The sequence below is a fragment of the Strix uralensis genome, chromosome 5 (genome assembly GCF_047716275.1).
Source record: "Strix uralensis isolate ZFMK-TIS-50842 chromosome 5, bStrUra1, whole genome shotgun sequence".
NCBI lineage: Eukaryota > Metazoa > Chordata > Aves > Strigiformes > Strigidae > Strix > Strix uralensis.
The window spans coordinates 45095598-45109084 of record NC_133976.1 but is presented as its reverse complement, the minus strand read 5'-3'; the positions used below and the strand labels follow the sequence as shown (position 1 = coordinate 45109084).

The 13487-nt window shown below is 37.7% G+C and overlaps 1 protein-coding gene across 5 annotated transcripts in view; it reads left to right on the top strand.

Moving 5' to 3' along the window:
* The window catches only part of PPP1R12A (protein phosphatase 1 regulatory subunit 12A), a 121537-nt gene that overhangs the window by 45256 nt on the left and 62794 nt on the right, over nt 1-13487 (top strand). For all 5 annotated transcript variants that reach the window (XM_074870655.1, XM_074870657.1, XM_074870658.1 and 2 more), the window contains exon 2: nt 947-1077. In XM_074870655.1, coding sequence (XP_074726756.1) covers nt 947-1077 — 131 coding nt within the window. The remainder of the gene's footprint in view (nt 1-946; nt 1078-13487) is intronic.

Genomic DNA, 13487 nt, shown 5'->3' with positions numbered 1-13487 from the left:
GTTGATTTATTAAGCTAAAAAGTTAATACCAGTCTTGTGGGGTCTAGCTGTTTTGAGTCCTTGCTGTCCTGAAATGCAGAGGGACTTTTCTCTCTGTTGCTCTTCCCTTTTAAGGGCAGCAGTATGGAAGTTGGCAAGAGAACTCACTGAGCACCCTGTGAGAAAAATACTCAAACACAGAAGAAAGGCAAAATAGGGGCCAGTCAAGATGGAGATCTAGAGAACAGCAGTTGTTCTGCATCTGGGTGACACTGTTTGCTTAGTAATTAAGAGTTGTGCACAAATGATAATATTTTTGCAATGTGCCAAATTGGTACTCAAGTAAGTTTATAAACAGCAGAGATTAAGGCACTGTTAAAAGGTGTATGGTGGTATAGAATATGCTGCAGTAGAAAACATCGGGGGGTGTTGAAACACGTAGCATACCCTTCCATACTTCCTAGTCTCAACTGTATTATAATTAAACCCACGTTATAGTATTGTTTTCCAAACTGCTCCTCATCTCTTGGTCACAACAATTCTACTTCATGGCATAGCTGTTTATTCAACTGTAATATCCACTCAGGTGGCTGAGCTGGGCATGGGATGGAGCGAGGGCCTGCGGGCTTTCTAAAGGGAACCACTTTGTACTGGAGAACAAGGTTGCAGTGGGGATTGTAAATAGCTTCTCAGAAAACGAGGGCAGATTTACCCGAGGAAATTATATTTGCTGATTTTGTTAAACTCTGTTTGAATTCGTTTATTTAAGGATTTTTTTACAAATCTGTAACACCTGCTGCTTTTCTCTCAAATTCTTCCTGTCTGGCTGTCAAAACCCAACAAATGAACCCTACTCCTTCATCAGACCTGAAAATACCTTTTTTCCTGAAGATGTTGCTTAAAGATGCACAGTATTGTAGAACGGCTTTAATATGAACTTACTTCTTAAATCTTTCTTTCTTTATAGGCTTGTATAGATGATAACGTAGATATGGTGAAATTTCTGGTGGAAAATGGAGCAAATATTAATCAACCAGATAATGAAGGCTGGATACCGCTACATGCAGCTGCTTCCTGTGGATATCTTGATATAGCAGAGTAAGACTTTTTCCTCTACTTTTGAAATACATATATTTTGCTAATACATTGTTAGAGGGGACTAGAAGCAGATGGCATTCATAAATTGTCTGTTTAGTTGCCTCTGGGTCACGTAGTGAGAGAGAATAGTTTTATATTTTGTGTTGGTTGTGAAGTATGCTGTGTGCATAACTGTGCATTGCATTTTCTCTAACTTTCTTACATTGTATCTTCGGCAGTTGTAAAATGCAAACATTTAAAACTGTTCATGACTATTTTTTTAAATTATTTTCTTCTGTAGGAAGGTTGGTATGCAGGGAAGCATGTCAAGAAAGTTCAAATTTATATTTTATTAGGCTGAAACATTGTCCTGACATAAGCCTATGTGTAGGAGATTAATTTTGCAATTGCATTTGCAGTCTTGAAACTTTTGTTTTTCAGGTGTGGTATGAAGCAGTATCTTTTGCTAGTTATTTTGGTCGTGGAGCAAAATCTTACAGTTGAAGTTAGATGCCTGTTATGGTATTAGTTAAAGCTTACTCAGTACTAAATTCCAGGAGTGGTTTTGTTGTTATTCTTGAAGCCTGTTGAGGGCCACTGAAGATATGCTAAAATCAAATTTTTCTGTAGGCTGTCTGTTTTAAGATGGAGTAATGATTGATTTAAGAAAATGTGTGGCATATGTTGTTCAGCCCGCTGTTCTCTCAATAAAGAAGGTAATGATGTCTTTCTAAAGGCCCCTTGGGTAAACACAAACTTCATTAATTCTGCTAAACTCAGTGTGATGCCTGTTCCAGTGTAAGACTTGGATAAAAAAAATCATGTAATTATGTTACTGTACAAATTATAATGGTGAAAGATGGAAATTACAAGTTTAGGGGATTGTTTGTTGATGTTCTGTGAGTTTGAGAGGTTTAATTGCTTGAATCTTAAGGGAAAGGAAAAATTCTGGAGACTCTTGTATATCGTTTTCACGGGGAAAATTTTTTTGGGGTGTTCATAGACTGAAGTGCTTTGTATATCCTTTTTATAACTGGGACACTGTGTGACTGCTAACTTCTGTAATCTGCCTTTCTACCCTACACAGATGTTTGAGGCTGTAATCTCCCTTGCATGCACACTGGAAGTGTTTACTTGTTGGCTGTACTATGACAAGAAATTCCCTACAAACTGAGATAATATAAGCCTTTTTTCAGTTTAGTGGAGGTAAAACACCTGCCTTTTTCCCCCAGTAGGAAAAAGTTGAATAGATGTTCTTGGTTTGGCATTGCAGCCTAATGTAGGCAGATGTTCAGGGAAGAAAGAGTGATGTCCCTTGTCCACAGGACAGTTTTTCCACTATTGGCTTGAGTATCTGAAATATGTAATATTGCTGAAGACTGTAATTGGTTTATTGTCTCAGACTGGGACAGGACCTGTCTGCATATTTTCTATAGATATCCTTTAAAGAAATGAGATTATAGGAGTATAATCCTGTGGGATGTGGGACATCTAAACTGTTGGAAGAGCAGTGTTTTTAAGGTGCAAGGAGTCCTGAAGATAAGCTGTTGAACCAAATTTCCACATACAGATGAGAAGGGTGACCTGACCTGAATGGAGCAATATTTATATCTGATGAGGTCCATAAGAGTTTAGATTTTCTTCAGACTGCTTCTCTAGGAGCTCAACTTCAAATAATTTACAAAATTGACAGCAGAATTTGCAGCTGAGGCAAAACAGGGGGAATACGAAAGGATGATACAATAAAATACCAGAGGTTAGAAATTAGATTTGCCCCATAGTACATGCTGGGTCCAGCATCTGCTTCAGCATGAGAATATGTGTTGGTGTGTGTCTGTGGCTGAATCTGGTATGTTTCATTTTTAGCACTAAATTTTCTGGTTCATGGAAGTGAGCTTTAATTTGGGTAAATTGTGGAGCTTATATATATAGTTCTGAAAAGATTGCAGCTAATAGCCTGTCATCTTTCTGTCCTGTATGATATGTACTGGCATTTATGTTCAGAACATCTTCTGTTCATTTCCTATTTTCTTGCAAGGTTCAAGAGAGAAGGGAGTTATGGAATGGGTTCTGGTGTTTCCTAGCTTTGTTAATGAAGGGCTGGTGAGAGTCTGACCAGTGCTTCCCTTTCTCCTCCTCCTGTGCAACTGCCTGTTGCACAGCTTTGTGGTGCTTCTCCAGTTGAAGACTCACCGATCAATTTCTGCTTCCTCTGCTGCCATCTTAAGTCTTCTTAGGGTTTCCTTCAGATGTAAATAGCTGGAATTTATTTCTCTTTAAATACCACAATCTGTAAAATCCTCAAAATATGAAAATATAGTTAATATATTGATTTTGTTTAGAGTGCTTATATTTTTACCATTCATAAGAAAAATGTGACATGATAGCATACTTTAATTATTTCAGGTTTTCATGTCTCAAAATCTGAAATTATGTCTAAGAAAGGAACAGAGCTAGGAGATGGAGATAGTTTCTGTTATGAAATGCATTTCTATGTTTAGAGTGTAATTTAGGGACTTTTTAGCACTAGGTATGTCCTCTGTACATTGACTATGTTCACCTTTCAACTTTAACATTCTTCATGTATGTGTGTACATCACCTTCTAGGCTTAAAAGAGGGGGAAAGAAAGCAGAAGTTCTGTTAACATTGCATGATAACTCCTGCATGATTCATCACTAGGATTAGAGTCTATGAAATATAACTGAGATGGGGTATGTTGGTTCTGCTTTCAAAATAAAATTAAAAAAAAAAAAGTATAATCATTACAAACCTTTATAGTACAATCTATTGTAGTTTTTCTTCTCCTGATGGGATTATATTTGGGGTGGTTAATTTACTTTCTTTTAGAGTGAGAAAGGTTTCTGTTCAGACTGCTTTTATTATTGAATCAGTATACAGATAATCTCACAGTTCACCTGTTCTTTCTGTCTAGTCCATCCATTTGCTACTAACACCCGTTTCCTATTATGTACAGTAAATGGGAATGTCTGGGAGTCACTCTGGGTTAATACAGAATGGTGCCTGCCTGTTTGATCAATGAAGGAACCTTCCCATCTCGCTGTGCTTTCGCTGAACATCTGATGCTCTTGCTTGTCTCTCTAATGTACGCTTTCTTCTTAAGTAGTGCCTGCTGCTACTCAGATGTTCCTGAGTGAGTGCACCCATGTTCTGGAGATCTGGGAGAAGTACAGGATATGTAGGTGGTAGGGAGCTTCTCCAAAAAAAACTCTGGGTATCTCAGGGACCCAGCACTTCAGGCATGTTTTGGTGCTGGTCCCATGCTAATTGCTAATGGGCTGAGTGAATTTGTGGCATGGCACCCACTTGTTGGGGTTTGTATTTTGCTTTCACTAACTACGCTGTCTGGCCAGTGGGTTTGTCACTGCAGATGTATTCCCTGTCCCTGTCATCCTCCACTGTCTTTGCCAATCCTGTGGCATCTTCTCCCAGCAGTATCTCCTGTTCCATTTCAATTTTCTGCTCCTTTGGAACACCCACCTTCTCTTGAATATGCTTCCCATTTCCTCTAAAAAATGCATCTTCCAGTTTAAGAAATATTAGTCTTTTAGAAGCCTACATCAGGTGAAATACAGCAGGAGAACATAGCGTGAAATAAAGTGTCAGCTGGTTGCAGATGGAAAGTTGTGCTGTAAAAGCAAAAAACTCTGCCATGGAGGGCAACTGCTCCCTTTCTTTCCATCGTTGTTTCTGAGATCTGTAAATGCTGGGAGTGCTTCAGCTTACTGGAAATTCTTTGAATAGTTTAATTTTAGAATTGCCTACTTAAGTTAGTGTTCATCTAGTTTATGATCATGTGAATTAGCTTACAAGTAATTGTAATGTGAACATGTTTTAAATTAAAATTCTTCAAAATTGCCAAAATAGGTGGATTTTTTATAACATGTTCTCTTTTTCTATTCTTCTCCATTTTTTTCATATACAGAAGGCTTTACACAAAGGAGCCCTTTTTTCTCCAATGTGTTACTATGAATTGAAAAGTCAGCATCAAATGTTTTTAAAAATTATAGTTATGTGGAAACAAACTTTAGTGCAGGAGGACTTCAAAAGAAATTTTGTGTGCATTCTTCAAGATGGTATTTAAGGGGTAGGACCCTTAAGTTTACCTTTGTAAAACTCTTGTAGAACTATTTGGCTGTATATAATGATTTTTTTTTAATCTGATATGCTGTTTAAAAGCTTCTGTATTATTTCACTATCAGGGAATAAACAAATTCCTTTTTAGAAGCAAAGATGTAGTAGAGAAAAATACTGGCATTTGTAATAGAGAAAAAAACATGTAATAGAGAAAAAAGTGGCATTTAAGAAACAATTTTTAAAAGATTACTTTTTTATTTCTCTCTGCTTTGCATTGTACCAGATTAATGTAAAATAAATCTGAAATGGTAGAAATTTCTTTTCTGTTCAAGATTTAAAGTTTGTGTTAAAAATGTATTTTCTTGGGGGCTTTGTACTATGTCTAGTTGTGATTGAGTAGTTGATGTATTTTGAAGCTTCTTTGCAAGTATTGAGAGGCTACAGTAGTTTTACTACTTAAATAGGAATGCTTTTTCATCTTCCCCAGATTGAAAGAAGATGCATCTTCCTAAAAGTGTAAGAAAAGTATTTTTCAAAAATAACTTAGAAGTCCATGACAGTTACACTTTTGTGCAAAAAAAAAAAAAAAACGAGGGGGAGGGAGATGTCTCCTGAGGGGAGAATAGGGCTTTTATACCTCCATGCAGTGGGTACTACATATGAGTAGCAGTTTGCCAAATGTTGCTGTAGGTACTAAAATTTCTCATGGTTCAAGGGATGAGAAATCCTCTGAGGGTGAATACATAAAATACAAATGCAGAATACATACATACAAATGGGATCTGGTTCAGAAAATCCATGAAAGTAGTTGGAGACTGGAAAGATGTTACAGGAAAAGTAGCATGTATTTGCCCCATTTTTATTCTCCTTGAAGATATGCTCACTTTTGGAGACAGGCTAGATGTTAAATGGATGTTTGGTCTAACTCAGTATGGTTGCTTTTATGTTTGGGAGGCATGTTTGGTACCTGTAGTTACACATACAGACCCTACTACTCAGCACAGTTTCAAAATACACCTTTATTTTACGGGTTTTAAAGGCTGAAGCATACGATTACAGAGAGAGAACAACTTCTTAAGTTCCGAGCCTCCTCACTCAGTTCATTTAGGAAGAGACTAGCAGAGTGACCAACTCTGCTGCTCTAAAACCCAGCTCACCCACTTTCCTTCCTGCCCAGAGTTTTCCTATATTGTATCCCCTCCTTCCCCTAATATTTGAAGCAGACTTTAAAAGGCTTATGTGTAACCACTGCCTTGCTGCTGACGCCCATCTGTTTTTTCAGATTCCTGACACCTGAAAGTGAACCCAGCCAAACTAGTTTGCTGAAGCCTCAGCAAGCCATTGTCCCAGGATCTCTCTATTTTAGTAACAGTCCATTAAGACTCAATGAGTGATCATTGTCTGATGTACGGAGGAGAGAGTCCTGTAAACCTGTAGTTGAATACATAGATGTTCGGTGATAGGTGGTTTACTTACAGCTCTAATTGCCTTGCGGGGACTGCTGCGGCTGCTGGGTGGTGGTGATTTGTGCCCATCGCACAAGGAGAGGACGAGTGCTCTTCTGGCAACAGATAGTAAAGGGAATTCAGTGCAGTTTCACAACATGCTTAATGTGACCTAACTTGAGACTACTGCAGAAATAGGCAATCATTCCCTTCTCTCCTTGGTTTTCCCTCCTCCACTGACTCTTACCCCCTCTCTTGCATTATCTAATGATCACACAACAGTGTGGGAACTATTAGCAGAAGTCTAGCCTTCAGGAGGTTTGAAGGGTTTATTGTCTTTTCGATCACTGAGCTGATCTGGCTTGCCAGCAGCAGTTGGCATAGATATGCAGGTATATTAAAAAAAAAAAGTCTGGGCTCTGTTTCAGACATAGCTTTTACCTCTAATCAGAAGCCTGGCTGTGGAGAGCTGCCTGTGCTGAGGTGGAGTCCTCTCCTTCATCTCCCACCTCATGAGTCTGAACTGGCTGGTACTGTTGAATGTTCTTCCGATGTCTGAGGGGGTGGTGCCACAAAATATGTTTCAAAACAGCTGTTTCTAATCCATTTCTCTCTAAGTTTTAATAACTTGATCATCTGGAGCTGTTACTGGAGTGTTTTTAATCTAAACTCTTTTGCCACAACCCACTATAATCCTAGAAGAGCAAGACATTATTTAAGCAAAGCAGACTGATAAGAATGTCAGGGATGGCTTCCATCTCCTTTAGCTTTGTTCCCAGTTGTTTTAACTAACTGAGTATGAAATGTGATGTTATTAATGATACATGCAGAAATAGATCTTTGGAGGATAGTCAGAAGTTTGGATTTGTGAATGACAAGACAATGTTGGTGGTCTGATGTAAACCACATGCAAACTGATTATGCAAATTGATATGGGGTTTGGTCTGATAGAGATGCTACAAGGTCAATAAACGTTTTTGTTAGGGTTCAAGATGTTACTTTAAATGACACAAGGAAAAGTTAACTGGAGGAGTATAATTGGGAAGAAAAAGGACCAAAGATGAAACTTGATACAACCCACTCAGAAAATGAGAAGAGGACTTCAGAAGGATATATTATAAAACAAGCCACATGACAAAATAAAAGCAGGGAAAGAAGATTTATTCCCAGCCAAAGAACAGCTCTTCTAGAAGAATGACTGACTTCTTAAAAGTTGACACTGGTAAAGATGCAGTGTTTGTTTTGTGAGCTGGGAAGAGGTCACTGCAGGGTTTGGAAGATTGTTTCAGTTAATTAATTTCTGTTTGCAGTCTTGTTTGTTTCGGAAAGAACGGATTGGGAAAAAATGGGAGAGAAAATATGCTAGTAGGGTAATCTCTTCCCCCTGCCCCAAATCAAAGTGCAGTGCTTGTTCTTTATCAGCAACATAGAAGTTCCTTCTCCTCCAAACTTGTATTAGGTATCTACAAGGATAAAGCTAAATTCCATTCAAGAAAATAATGGAGAAACTTGGAGAACAGCGAGCTGTATCAGTTGGCATTTTCTTCTATGAAGATGTACAGTGGCTGTGTAGTGTTTTCAACATGTTTTTGCTTCATGTATGTATGTCCTAAGAATAATGAAACACTAATTAACTTGTTGGGTTGATGGTGAAATTCCATTTTTAAAATAGTGTCATTATGTGGTAGGCTTTAATTTTTTCTGCTGTGTAGCTGTGATCTGATGTTTGGATAAAAAACAGCTGGCAGAAATACACAGTAAGATATGGTTTATGGGTTAGAGGAAATTATAGGATCTATCTGATTTGATGATACCTGTTGTTCAGCTGAGGGAGTCTATGAGAGCTGGTCACTCTAGGATGCACAAAGACAGTGTGTGCTCTGTAACTGCTTTCTTCAGATTGGATTACTGTGTGCATCTCCACTTGTGACCCTAAATACTGATTAGTAAGTATATTGTGTTTCTGTTCATCTAAAGGTAAATCTACTAGACTTTTAAGTTCAGAGATATCTTCTTCAGGGACATATGATTTAGTGGAAAGTATCTTTTTTCTTTTAATATCCTTTAGCAGTTCACTGGATCTAACGAAAAGTCAAGGGACTGATGCCCAATGTAAAGCTCAGAGCACTCTTAATTTCTGGCTGAAGAAGAATTTGAAAGTGCAGCTCATGTCTAAAAAAAACATCCTGCTTTGAGAAGTGTTGTGCATAGGAAAGATCTTACTTGTTTATCACAAAGCATTGGTTTTATTGGTATCCTGAGAACAATTTAGAGTAGGTATCTTACCTACGAATTCTGAAGTTGAATGTGATACATACGGAAGAGAAGACATATGGAAGAATGATACATATGGAAGCCTGGGAGCTCAGGTAGACTCCTGAGAAACATAACACATCAGGTCCTCCCTGGATGATGGCTTGTAACTGCCTGTTGCCACCGATCGACTCCTATTTTCTAGGTATGACTGGAACATGGGAGAGCAGCTCTAGATGCATGAGCAACCAGGTTTTGAATTGAGCAAGTGCTTGGTAAGTATGGTATACTGTCACCCTGTGAGGGCCTCATCGACTAATTCAAAATCCCTGTTTTAGAGAGAGGCAGTGATAGATTCTTAAGACTGTGGAATCTATTGAATTGTTGGTGCTGTTAAATATTTGATGTAGTATTTATTCAGTTATCTGATATAAAAAGAATTTGATTCACAGTAAAGTTGGTTTTGAGTGTTGTTTTCTAGGAGAATACATAGGTGTGGTGTAATTGTCACTTCCGTGCATCTCAGTTTTTATTTCCTTTCAGTTTTTACTTGAGCTTTTTTCTCTATTGTGTGTTTGACCCTATTCTGCCACACACAGTAGACTTTCTAATGACACTAAAGCAACTTACGGCCTACTTATCCTTTCTTACAGCTGTATCTTTTGTTGGATATCCTAAACTACGTCATTTTGATGCAAATAATCCTAATCTGTGTTTTTCTAGTCTTATCCCTGACTGAGGCAGGATAAAAGCTGCTTGAATTCTTCTGAAATCTGTGTAAATATAGCGTAGTATTTCTAGAGACATGAGGCTGCTATGCATTGATGAGGGTGAGTTATTTAGATACAATTCAGATACTAAGACACAAAAATGTAGGGTTTTTTGTAAACAACAGATGTGACAGGAAAAAAAGTATAAAAAAGGAATTGACACCTCTTGATTACAGATGAGGTACTGCTTATCAGACTTGAATAAGGAGTAAGAGTTTCTTTTGGAAGCAGTGTGTTTCCAAGGAAGTTCAAAGTGGACTGGACGGGTAAACAACTACTATGAACTGCAGATTGATGATATCTAACAAGGGGTTACACCAAGTGATGCTAAAAGCTGCTCTTGTGATAGTAATATTGCTTCGTAGAGAGATTTGGTCATTAATAAACAAGATAAGTTCTGTGATATAGTGATTATATCTATACTATTATCTGTTTAAGCACAGTAAAAGAATTGATCTTGGTTAAAATTTTTCTGATACAAATGCCAACACGTTGCTGTTGGAGGAAAAGAAGCTTGTTAAGTTAGGTCTATACTCGTAGCTTCCACTGAAATAGAAAGCAGCAGTTAAAAATCAGAATTTGTGGTGCTGCTATAGCCAAATATAGCAATGTTACTCTTGGAACAAGACAGGAGGGACAGTGAGCTAGTGGTGCGATCACCTCTTGTTGCTGAGGATGGTGGGCATCAGCATGGTTTTCCTTCTTCCTCCTCCTTTTCTGCCTCCATGCTATTGTTACCTTTTCTTTTCAAGCAGTGTAACTCAATCCCAAGTATTCACCTTGATGACACTTCCATGAATCACCACAAATGCTTGGAGTCTTGCTACAGGAAAGCATCCTGAACACAGTGTTGTGAGCTAGTTGTATGTACTCTTCTGCAGCTGCAACAAGATATTTTTCAAACTCAGCCTTCATTTTTGCACTATAGCATGCAGACTTCAAAGTAAAGGAAAGAAACACTTGTTCACAAAGTACATAGTGAAATGAACATTTGATATGCACTTTAAAAATACTTTTTGTTTAGTTTTATTTATTTCCTGCTGAAGTATTTGCCCCGTATTCATCCTGGCATTACCAGGCTCCAGGTTTTTTTTTTTCTTTTTTTTTTTTTTGTAAATATGGTATAGCATATGTTTCCCTGTAAAGCTTTCTTCATGTTTCCTACTTTCCTCTTCTCAGTCACTGTTTACTTTCACCTAAACCTTGCTCTGCCACCTCTCATATGACTTTCCTCTATATGGATACGGTAAAATATGAAGGCGTAGTTGCTTTTCATATGCTGCAAGTAGGAATTTTTCTTCTTCCATCTTTGCACTGTTAATGTTTAGGTGGCCACCTACGTACAAATATTTCTAGAGCTTATTGCTGGCTTTTTTCAGAGGTTTCTTGGAACCCAGGAGGACTAAGACTAACCAGATACTGTTATCTACACTGTTTCTTCTATGTTCCTGCACACCAAGAAGGAAAACAGATGTGATTCTAGTTACTGTGCTTCCTTGGGGGTGCAAGTTGCAGTGAAGGCTAGGGACAGCCAGCTATGTGCAGAGCGCAGTGGTGTGTTGGTACATTGTGGAGTGTTGGCTTCATAAACATAAATATGTTTATCATATAGGTACAGTATTCAGAATTGATAGTGCTGTTTATGTAGGGAGAATTTTTTTCTCATCTCTGTGACACACTACTTTGATAGCTTTGGGAGTATTTGACAGTTTTGAAGCAAAGACGCGTGTCTGTCCAAGATGCCTTTTGTACCAGCTTCATGAGGGAGAATCAGAAGCTGGATTTGCTGCTGTCTGGAGGAGCTCTTGCATATTAAAGAGTATAAAAAGAGTCTTTTCAAACTGGACCATAATTTAGTAAAATGAGTATGCTGAAATCTGGATTAGACAGATGAAAATTGAAGAGATGTCCCTGCCCTTTTGCTTAAAATGATTTGGCCATTTGTTTATCAATTAGTTTTTTAATTCATTTTTTTTAAAACATCTCTAGCTATCTGGAATTCTCACGTCTTTTATTCTGCAAGAGGAAATCATAAATTCACCTCAGATCTCTTGTTGATATCAGCTGTCTTATAATCATCACTCACATACTTCAGGAGAAATACTTATCTGGCTTTGCCAAATAATCCTAATTGGCCTTATTTAACTTGGTGTTTAGTGTAGCTACTGGCTGATGATACTGCTCATAGGGGGAGCATTCCTATTTAGAAAGTGCTGCAGCATTTTTTTCCAAGAGAGAAAGACGTGAGTGAGAATCTTCTGGAATTTGCAAAGAAGCGTAACCTTAAAAGTGACTGAGTTTTATCATGATTTGATTTTAATTTAAATGCCATCCCAGAAGCCTGTCTTCTTATGTCAGTCTCTATTCAATTCTAAATGTTTAGAGGCAGAAGGTTGAGGCACAGCAGCAACTGACAGCGTGGGATGACATTTTGCAGAGCGCCTGGATAAGACACCCCTATGAGCTTGACTTAATTGTTTTTCAAATCATTTGATTTTTCTATGTTAGTCTTAAAGTCATGCAGGAGAAAGTATTCTTGTTCCAATTGAATTTGTACAGTTCTGGTTCCAGTATTGAACATGGAACCTTCATTTTCTTCTGTAAATCAATCACAGATTCAGGAGAAAAGACAACTGCAGGAGTATCTCAGCTGTGGAGAAAGGAGGACAAGGGAAATTATCTGTAGGCTGTTGCTAAAGAGGGCAAGGAGATCCCCTGTTGTGCAGAACGGGGTGCTGTGCAGGGTGCCCCCTGCCCAGGGCTCCTCCATGCCTCATGAGACGTGCCAGCCACCTGCCCCGTGTTGCACACATTTTAACGCTGTCCACCAAATGCTTACAAGGGTTACAATATATAGGTTTCAAAAACAGTGAAATTGTGACTTTTTATCATTATGTCTATTTGGGTTTTGAACAACATGTTTAAAAGTGAGCATGACAGTGTGAGGGTGCATGAAAGTATTTGAGGGACAGCTGGGTTCTGGCTGTTCATTCATATTCAACCAACTGTACATTTTCCTTGAAACTTGCCCACTGACACAGGGTGTATGTGTGCTATGTACCACAGCAGAATTTAGCACAGTGTTATTCTAATGCATTGTATTTGCTTCAAGTTTCTATTATTTAAGATTTTTTTAAAAAAGAAAAAGGCTAGGCCTTTCTTTGTTATTTAGAGAAGTGCACCTTAAAAATTCAAGAGTCACACAGAAGCTGTAATTTTATCTCTTGATATGTTGTGTATGCAGGTAGATATACTTTGCTTGCCTGGCTTTTAAGTATTATTTTTTGCTGCAAATTTTAAAAAAAAAAAAAAAACCAAACCAAAAGCAGCCCCAAACCAAAACCACTTTTGAGAAGGGTTAGGGAGCTTCAGGTAGCATTTCTACTTCTGTCTGAGTTAGTAACAACATTATTAAGAATTTAAATTCAAAGTGAAACTCTTCTGCAGTGAGAAAATATTTAAAGAAACATTCCCAGACACTGAAACCAATAGATCGGAAAAGGGTCAGGTGTTACAGTTTTAGTGTACTTGAACTTTAAAAACAAGAAATTGCAAGCAGCAGTGGTAAAATTTTACATTTTGTCTTTGTTAAATGTCTCTTGAAGGTCTAATTGGCCAAATTTATTATGGATGTCTTTTTATTAGTAATTTGAATGATTTACAAAGATGTACTTCTAAAAGTGTATTTATACTTTATATTTTTTAAAAAATCAGTGAAATAATTCAGAAAGGCATTTTAAAAGAAGTCATTTAAAATACATATTCCAAAGATGTGTAATTTTTTAATTTGTATTTACATCCTGTGGACTATGGGGCAGCTATTTTTTTCATTGTTTCTTGAAATGACAGCTTGCACAGCTGCATGAA